At 40.6% G+C, this 10,312-nt stretch overlaps 1 protein-coding gene across 2 annotated transcripts in view; it reads left to right on the top strand.

The window, feature by feature from the left end:
• Positions 1–9,977, top strand: part of tdrd12 (tudor domain containing 12) — a 35,211-nt gene extending 25,234 nt beyond the window's left edge. For both annotated transcript variants that reach the window (XM_042111097.1, XM_042111098.1), the window contains exons 28-36: positions 68–160; positions 406–572; positions 940–1,167; positions 1,241–1,314; positions 1,417–1,480; positions 2,300–2,413; positions 2,568–2,721; positions 3,437–3,497; positions 9,216–9,977. In XM_042111097.1, coding sequence (XP_041967031.1) covers positions 68–160; positions 406–572; positions 940–1,167; positions 1,241–1,314; positions 1,417–1,480; positions 2,300–2,413; positions 2,568–2,721; positions 3,437–3,497; positions 9,216–9,310 — 1,050 coding nt within the window. In that variant the 3' untranslated portion in view covers positions 9,311–9,977. The remainder of the gene's footprint in view (positions 1–67; positions 161–405; positions 573–939; positions 1,168–1,240; positions 1,315–1,416; positions 1,481–2,299; positions 2,414–2,567; positions 2,722–3,436; positions 3,498–9,215) is intronic.
• Positions 9,978–10,312: the final 335 nt, after the last annotated feature.

Here is a 10,312-nt window from a genome sequence, read left to right on the forward strand (position 1 = left end):
GCATCCATAACATCTGATCGATGAAGCATGAACTACTGCTTTTTTCTTTTCTTCTTTTGTTTTATAGGTGACAAGGGCCATCAGTCAGAAGATCAGAGGAAAGCAGCACCAGGCGAAGGTGGTCATGTGCCTGGGCAACACCGTCTGGGTCAACCCCATGGTGAGAGGCCAGTTCTCATCAGCCCCTTCTCTGAAATGTATTCATTGCGGAATGGTTGCATTATAATTCTTATAATAGATGATCTGGACCTCAATATCATTCAGTTATGCTGTTTTATGTGTTGTCCTTGTGCATTATGCATGTAAAGTACGGTACATGAGAGCATACTTTAAAGTGTATATAACTTGTATATTGGTGTTGATGTCCACTTGTCCTTGTGGTTTGCTATTCATTAAACCTGACAGGTGCGGAGGATCCCTGCCCCTCTCCTGAAGACCTTCATCAACGAGTATAATGTCTACAGTGAGGTGCTGTCCACAGGCATGGGTGTGGCCAACACTGAACACCTGAACATGCTGAAGCAGGCTCTCGAAGCCCCCTTGGGGGTTTCTGATCACATCGCCTTCCCACTGTATGTCTACCCAGGACCCACAGAAACCTGTTTGCAGGCCGCAGCCTCATAGGGCTGTGCAATGGATCGAATTTTGATTTCATTTTTGATGTTGGCCTCCAAGGCTTCAAGGGGGAAAAAAATATTATTTTGCTACATTTTGTTTCAAAATGATGTTTTGGATATCCACTGCTATAGATAGATATGCTTAATTATCTTTAAAGTTCAACAAATGCAAGATGTTTCCAAAGTCAATGAGTTATGTTAATTAGTCGTGATTTTAAAAATAAACAAAATAATTGTGATTAGGATTTTTGCCATAATTAAGCAGCCCTACAGTCTCATCCATCCATTAACATAGAACTGAACATGAACATTGTGATTGCAGTTCTGATAACCACTCTGAAAAAGCCACACTGGATTTGAAGGAACTTGCCCAGGTTGATAGAATGGAGGACCCAGGAGAGAGCCCTGTTCCTGGGCTGGAAATGCCAATCATACCCCCTAAGAGGGAGTTGGAGGCAGCTGATTTCTTCAGCCTTAAAGGCATGCTTTCAGATTGCATATCTGGGGGTATTGGCAGCTCAGCACCCAGTGGAGATATGCCACCACTGAAGTGAGTTTCTTACAGGACTGGTTTACTTCTCTTACATCTATACTGTGTACTGAGAAGAGCTTTCTTGCCACAGGCACATTGAATTGGAGGGATTTTCACCCCAAAGCTGGACTTCATCAGTTAATACACCAAGCGAAAATGGAATAGGTATGGGCTTAGTATAACTATACTTCTAAATATATGCATGTTTAATGGTGGTTGTTGTGCTTTCACTCTGACAAGTGTGACATATTTCCTTTACTGAAAAAGATGAGCAGGTTGGCAGCCCTCATGTGAACTTGAAGAAAACCCTTGAAGTGGACAGTCCTCAAAGGTAAACCATCTACTTTCTCTTCTTACGGTGTGTTTCCACACACCGAAATTTCGCGTCGCTCTCATTGAGGTTGAATGGAGAAGAAATTCGCCCTGGTTGGGCGAAATGAAAGCGAAACAAAGTTTGCCAAAGTTTAACTTTATTTATACGAGGACCATTCAAGAACCAATCAGGTCCGCATCTTTGTGTTTGGAGGCGGGAGTTACAAAAAAGTCTGACCAAGATGGTGGAGACTACCTGAGCTGTAACACGAAAATTTGTATGTGATTTAAAATGTTTCTACACGAACATTGGCACTTGTATCAACACGAATTGTGGTTTATATGCCACACAAACTTAGTCAGAGCACATACACCACTAAATAGACCACTATATATGTTAGTTTAAGCACTCGATCTTTTTAGCTAGCTGACAGGCGAAATGCTAGTATTTTAGGACATTGGATTGCATTGTAAACCTAGCTAGACAGCTAGGCTACATGCTGCAACACAGGTATGAAATATATTATGTCTTATTGACCTTGTTGTTTCTATGAACATGAATTGTTGTTTATAGGCAACATCAACTTAGTCGAGGCATAAAGACCCCTGGATATCTTCATTAAGGACTGAACTAGCTGATTAGCCTAATTAGCTCGCTTGCCACCACTGGCTAGACACTGCAGTCAAAAGGTTAGCGGTTTCGCCGTCACGCCCCCGAGGCGAAATTTCGCTGGCCGAAAATCGCGAGGTGTTTCGCTGTGTGGAAACCCACCGTTATTCCATTTAGATGTACTAAATGCTTCATATCTTTTCATTTACCGGTAATATTTGTTTGTAGTTGTCACCCACAGATAAAGTGGTTTCAGAGACAGGATGTACTTATCTTGCGGGTTAAACTCATGAACCCTGTGATGCAGACCTGCAACTTCTTCCCTGACAGAATGGTGTACAGGTTTGTAAAAAGCAAAACCAAGATGAATCATTTCCACTCTGTCTAGATACAGAACTTTTTGCTCATAGTACTGTTGTCAAACACATTTCTTTTTCGGTCACAGTCCTTTGGTTAAGGGTTCATAGTGATGATATGGTTATGGTTTTCTTTATAGTGCATATGCAAATAATAAGCACTATCGCGTCACCTTGGAACTACAGAATGACATCAATGCTGATAGGTGCTCATGGGATATGAAGTGTAACGAGCCTGAGATCAGACTGGTGAAAAAGGAGAAAGGAGAGTGGAGAGGTCTCCTAAAACAGAAGGTGATGCATGGTTACACTGTGGCTTTTTTGGTGACTAAGTATGAAAGTATTTACTTTCTGCCCTGGTGAGGAGCTAAAGCATAATTAGGATTTAAATAAATGTGTCCCTTGTTCTTAATGTCATTGATGTATGCTCATGTGTCATGTTTATTATTGCATGATATTGCTTGTTATTACACGGCTCTTGAATGGGATTTCCCAAAGTTCTAGCGGTCATTATTTCCTTGGAAAGGACCTCTGAAAAAAATAATGACCGCTGTCAATGGCAACGGAGTTTATGCTTCTAATTCAGGCATTTCCTATCACTACGCAAGGACTGGAACTTCATTCAAAAGTGAAAGCAGACTGTTGATCAGTTGTGTTCTAAAGAATGTTTGATTCAAGTTCAGCGTGTGTTGCAAAGTATTTGTTTCAGCAAATGCCACGATGAACGGTAACAAATAGGCCTAGGCTAGGCTATGTAGGCTAAAGTCATATCGTGGAGAGTTTATTATTTCATTTTGGCAAGTAGGCTAGCCATGTAGTAAGCGGGATAATATATAGAACGCCGGTCATTATTGGGAAAATAAGTCCCTTCAGGGTGGAACAAGATCCCTCCGCTGCGCGTCGGGGTCCAGTTCGCCCTGTCGGGACTTATTTTCCCAATAATGACCGGCGTTCTATACATTATATTTTTCTATACATTATATTTTGCTTTTTTGCCCCCTGGTTATAGAATGCCCTTGTCAGTTATGACTTTGATCACATGGAGGAGGAAGACTTGAGCGCAACAGCAGGTAAGAGATTTTGAATTTGACTGGGAGGTCAAAATGTTCAGATGGATGATTTTCTGCTTTATTGAGTGAGAACTAGACTAGGGATGAGTCGTGATCTTCAAATGTTCGAATAGTCAAACTGCGTGCGAAATTCAATCTTAAAATAGCTTTTTCCAATATCATTATTATCGTGCAATTCCAATGTGTTAGGCTATAGTCTACATAATTCACGCCGTGCCAACTGTCATAGATCTCGCAGCAGGGTACTTCCCTGTCGCTGACGTGAGTGAAACCCCCTAGGCTACTGCCCGATCTAGGCAAATAGTAAACAAACAACGGAAGAAGAGCATTGTCATGACCTCATGACTGTTAACTCTGCAAAACCGAACTCTTGCAATACTGCCAAGACATATGCCCACCAATGAACGCTTAGTCGCTTACCCCATGACGGTGCAAGGCCAACTAGAAAAAATATCCGCACCTGGCAAAGCTAGCAATCTCCTACCTGAGTGTGCCTGCGACTTCTGTACCATCCGAGGGGGTGTTCTCCGCAGCTGGACTACCGGTGATTTGTTAATAGGTTGCGTTCGCGTCTCCTTCCTGCATGTTGACATGCTCATTTTTTTTAACAAGAATATGACATGCCTAACTAAGGCTATGAATAGTTACATTGATTGAAACTAATTTGTTGATAAAGTAGGCTATTGCACAAGGCAGGTTCGCATAAAATCATTGACATGTAGCATTTTTTTTTTATCTAACGAGCATCTGCTTTGGCCATGCAGAAACGCACTGTTGTGCTTATTGTTTTTTGTTTCTTCCAATAAGCCTACCATAGTCCTACTATGTAAAAAAACAAAAAAAAAACAACGAGAACATGTTACTTGTTCAGTAGTTTGTTTGATGACAAATCGCTAAAGATGAAATTGGCCTCCCTGTATGTCATTGTGAGTGTGCGTTTTTTTCCCCCTTCGATTTTCGAACGATATTAGACTTTTTGCTCCTCGATTGTCGAATGGCATTTTTGTCAGAAATTTACATCCCTAAACTAGACTGTATGTCAGATCGTGAGCCTTGTTTACACTTGGTTTTTTCCGTCTTGGGCAATCAGATTACACACATTACACATCTTGAAGATGGACAGTCAGATATGTTGGTGTCCCCTTCTGTTTAAAGGCCCCCTATGCATCATTTTCAACTTAATGAAAACAGTTTAGAAATCATTGTAATGGTTAAATGATCTGTTGTGGCGAGAATGGTGGCTTTCCCTGTTTCAAGATCTGCACTAGCGTCCTGGCAGTGTCTGAATTAGGAAGTCCTGTGAGAAGCGAGGATGAGAGAGAAAAAATACTTAAAATTTTCTGGACATACACACGCCCACCCCTCAAGCACCGATAAGCCATGCCGGCTAGCTATTAGATGACTTCATTTTTTAGATGTTCATCATGGCAGAGCCAGCGAAAAGATCAAAAAGACGGTTATGAAATATGCACCCCAAAGCTGTAAGGGGAGCTCTGTAGAGAAAAATGCAACAACAAAAGTGAAAAATTGGCGAAGAAATGACTGGAGTTGCAGGAGGACCCCTTAAATTATATTACCGCCTATATCACCTCCTCTAGAAGTGTCCTTGTTGGAGATGCATTTGCGGTTACATGATGCATCTTGGTGGTCATCCTTGTGCTTGTGTCTAGCACTGTCCAACCCAGACCAAAAACGCCTTTGAAACAAAGTGTGATTAGAATCTTAGATGTACAAGTACTGATATCATTTAGAAATCATCTTTAAATTGATGCTCCATCCCCAATAAAAACACACTACTGTAGATACAGCCTGCAATTCTGGTGAAAGGTTGATATTTCAGCCAATCAAATTACACCCCCTCCCTTCCATGATCCTGAGGCAGTGTGTTGATTGACTGGAATTGTTTATGGTTCGATCAGAGACGCTGTCTGTTCTGTCACGCAAAGTTACGTCATAGGCCACTTGGAGGTGTAAACAATATCGGATTTTTGGTTGATTTGACCATCAGTTAACTTCAGAACAGGCACTTTACTTTGGATAGACAATATAAATACATCACAGGAATGATTAATGTCAAACAATCTAGACTGGAATAACTCAACATTTTGACATTTCCGATATGTTTGGTGCTCTAAAGACATCATCGCCTAGCCTGGAAACCAGACTCTCTGACTTCTGGCCTAGATCGATAGGGCCACTACTTTTTTGATACAAAAAAGGCGCCAAAATCGCCATTTTTTAAACACTAAGAAGGCTCGACACAACATGAAACTTTGATCGAAGTATCATCAGTGTCTCTACACATGAACTCGAGCATTGAGAACATTGTTGGTGTACACAGAGTTTGCTAAAAGAAAGGTTTTGAACAACTCACTCCTTGCTCGAGTTCATGTGTAGAGACACTGATGATCAAAGTTTTATGTTGTGTCGAGCCTTCTTAGTGTTGGAAAAATAGCGATTTTGACGCGACCATGTAGCCTACTAAAGTTTGACTTGGGTACGTTCGTATTTCAACTGACAAAATGGTATTTTGTTCGTATTTCAAGGTATGACAAAGCTGACGATACAATATCCTACTCGACTGTGACTTCGTTCGTGACGCTCCTGTTAATAGGCTTAACTAGAAAGAGCTAAAATTACTCACACCAACCTTATTTGCGCCTTTTATTCACATTTGCTCAAAGATTTTATAAGCCCTTTTCGCTCCCTACGTTGATGTATTCGAAGCAGTCTGCTTCGGGGGAGGGGACGTAGTAATTGAAAGACCATGCCTGGGTTACGTAATCGCTCTCAGGGATGCCCTCTGTTCGCTGGTTGGGTCAGCTGCCCAACTACCGAAGTAAATGAGGGCGAATCAACCTATTCCAGACTGAGTACTGTAGGGAAAAGATATCGAGCAGAAGTACGTAGGCAGGCAGAGGCCAGGCTAGTCATAGCCTGTTATAGTTACCAAATTGATAGCCAAGGAGCCAGAAGTGAACGCACATGGATAGCTATAAAAAATGTCCTTTCATTATACAACTAAACACGACAAAATACTTTTATAACCAGGGTTCTAAATTAACACCCGCCAAATGCGGGTTAAAATTCATTTTGACGGGTGTTAATAAAAACTTACTAGCCAGTTTGAACGGTGATGTATGAGGCATTACATGCATGATGCATAAGGCTCTATTCTCAGTCATTTATCCCCCTGGCAGAACTTCCTACATTTCCCATGAACACTGTGCCGTAATGCTGCTTGATCACGTTTCATACACCCAGTTTGCAGTGAAACCAGCACGAGAGACCATGGAAATGAACGGCGCGTCTACTAGAAAACACAAGGAAAAAGAAGCACGAACGAAGCCAGAGCAGGGAGCATAGACAAAGAAGAGGGACTTAGCTAGTAAAGTAAGGTAAAAAGTAGGGCTGTCAAAATTAATACGTTAATCACAGCGATTAATTTTGAAATACATAATGCATTACAAAATATTAACCCAATTAACACATTGTGTTTAGCCTATTTCCTTTGTAGGGGGCTGATGTCATGTAACTGAAGCCGCAAGATCGTTTATTTTATTGTCTATGGAGTTAGCTGAAGATGGAGAGGAACGTGAGGAGCTTGTAGGCGAAAAGTTTCAGTTTAAAAAAGCTGCCTGATCAGTGCTGCCGCTACCACCACACGCATCACGCACTGTTTGTAGGGCACCAAGAGACAGAGGGACCAATATAAAGCCAATAAATAGTAGCTTTACTGCAAACTGTTTTTCACTCTTGTTAGAGAAAGTTTACAATGTCAACATGCACCAACAGCATGTTGCATAAAGATGATACTTTTTGGGTCCTTTCCATTAAGATCCACTTGAACGTATGCTACTCCATTTAATTGAGAACACGCCTGAGCGCGCACGAGAGGGAGAGAAACGAGTGGCAGGTTCAAGCTGGCTTGTCATTGTTGATGAAAACTGATATCTCCTTTTTAATATAGAAAACTTATAAAATGAAATCATGAAGGCATCAAAAAAGTTCATTTAGAACCCTGTTTATAACCCTTGAGCCAGCTCCCTACTATGTGATCTCAATGGCGATGCAGCGTTTGTTTGCACCTCCAACAGCATGGCGTACCTGGTTACTAGTGTTGTCACGATACCAAAATTATGACTTCGATACGATATCTGCCATAAATATTACGATGCTCCATACTGAAACGATACTACGTCGAAATCCTAAGATATTTGGAAAAGAAAGAACTCCTACCTCCTCCAAGTATATTGAGTAATTGTGTTGAATTCGGTGCACTTTTGTAGTGTGCAGGTCAATTCTGGGTTCTAAACTTCCTACATAATTATTATTTTTTTATAGTCAGTAAAATAGTAGGCCTACTTTGTGTGATTAAGTCCTTTATTGTTTGTTATAGTTCATTTACATTGTGTTGTGTTTTGGCAATAAAGTAGCTTTAAATAGCCAAACTAGGCTAGATCAAGGTCAGTGTTGAAATTACTGTATGCAAATCACTGAATGCTATGCAGAGGGGCCTAATCTTTAGGCCATCTGATGTACAGTATAGGCTACCCTAGGCCTTCCCGTGTTCATGGGATTTCCTTGACAGTTGCAAAGGGAAAAATGTGAGGATAGTCTTCTTTGCGCCCAGTGTACAAGTACGACGTTCCAACCACTCAGGTCTTTGTCATTCCTACATTACGTCTATTTCTTTAATAACATGATTTGCTACCACGTAACAATAAGCCGCTATTATTATTAGGACTTAACAGGCTTTGGTGGTATCATATGCTGTGGGCTTTAATTAGCGCATTTCGGGTAGCCTATCCTACATCTGGGCAATAATTATTTAACAAATTGCAGTCTACATGCCATGACAAATATTACCAGTAGTACTGACCGAACATGAAATAGATTGTTTACAAGTTATGGTAATGTTATTCTGCCGTGAACATTGCGCTTTCATCACGTTAGCACCCTATGATTACAGCTCGTTATGTCTTGTCAAAATGATTACAGCTCGTTATGTCAGTCAAAATTCATTGATGAAGGAAGGTTCGCTTTATCCCAGAGAACCATACTCGTTTCACTTAGGCTAGACTAAAACAGAAGAAAAGAACTTGGCACTAACCATGTAGTCGTGTTTTCTTTAGCATATTCGTTAACCTGTCGTTCTTTGAACTCTTTAAAAATGTTGGGATATGTCTGCGAGGTGTTTAGCCACGTTCCATGTGTAGCCTACTGCTTTTAAATGACTGAAACATATTTTACAAACAGGCCTCTGTGTACCTGATGGCTTGCCTTCTACTATTCGCGATGTATCCGAAATGGTTCCAGATTTCACCTTTTGTTTTATCCACAAGGCCGAGGACTGTCGGCAAAGAACTATGTTGACGTTGCCTGCGCACTCACTCACTCAGAGCTGCCTGCTTGACACGCCCACTTGCCTAGATGCGTGCAAGGAGCAGTGAGAGCAGCAGTTCACACAGACACAGAATGTTATTATTTTAACAAAGTATCGATTCTAAAAACGTCAGAAATCGTATCGTTTTTTGCGTGAAGGCATTGTGATACCTTTTTAGTATCGATACACCGTGCAACACTACTGGTTACCTCCCAAAAGCGCCCTCAAAATGCCCACAGATGCCCGTATGTTTGTGTGAAAGAATTGCCCATATGCAGCTATAAGAAATCCTAACCTTTATATTATCTGTCTGTCTATCTGTGTGTGTACAGTATGTGCACCTGCGCATTCTGGACACTGGTTTGAGGCCAACACGGGAGAAGATGGCTGTTACGTGACCTCAGAGAGTGGGAGTGAGAGCGATTGAAAGGCGCCTCTCCATATACAACCAGAGGAGTATTTCAACAACATGTTAGTGATAAACCTGGCTAAGTTAAGTCAAATGGTAAACTTCCTAAAGGATGGGCTCTGGCTGTGTTTGAAGGAGAATGAAACCATAGGGTTCTTCTATTAAGAGGTTTACCACTTACTCTGAGTTTACTTAGCCAGCTTTATCACTAAAGTATATTCTTGAATACCCCCTGCACTGTGTGGGGCACTGTTCCAATATGTTGCCATTTTATCAATTGTGTGTCCCCCACATTTGTTTATTTCTGAACATTTTCTGAAAGTTGTGTAATTTTGCAAGGTTATGTTTATCGGTAGTCTGCACATTACAGCATTTTGTAACAATACTTTTACTGGTAGGAATAACTTATCTGATTTACAAATGTTGGTTTGTCTTATGTTACAGAAATATATTTTTGTATTAAGAACTGAATATATTTTAATATTTATTTTTGTATTTGGTTGTGTGGGCTACCAGAAAAGTCGGATATCAGGAAATGAGACAAAAGTAATTTTAATTTGATTTCAGTTTTTCCTTTATTTTTATTCAAATGAGATGTTGTTGCTGCATAGCTCTGTGTGGAATTACTTATTAGGCTACTTACAATAAATTAATGGCGTACTTGATCTGGATTGTTTTTTGCTCTAATTTTGAACTCTGACTGATGATAATCTGCTTTAGCAATTCTAGAAATATGTCTGTTCAGCGACGTGTTTTGTATCTACAAAACAGTGTTTTAGTCCGGCAACCATGGGACCTTGACCTGGCTTTGTCAGTTTAAGTTTTTTTTTTTTTTTTGCAGAATCTTGTAGACTAGGGGTAGCTCTTTAAGATTTAGGAGGGTGCCTAGTGATATCCCTTGAGCAATTTCATATATTAACCCTTGTTCAATGTACTGAATATAATGTGCTGAATATAAGGCGAGACTCTTCAGCTGAATAGGGTAAATCATTTAATTAGCAGATATCACTATGAAACTTC

The sequence above is a fragment of the Alosa sapidissima genome, chromosome 11, assembly GCF_018492685.1.
Source record: "Alosa sapidissima isolate fAloSap1 chromosome 11, fAloSap1.pri, whole genome shotgun sequence".
Classification (NCBI taxonomy): domain Eukaryota; kingdom Metazoa; phylum Chordata; class Actinopteri; order Clupeiformes; family Clupeidae; genus Alosa; species Alosa sapidissima.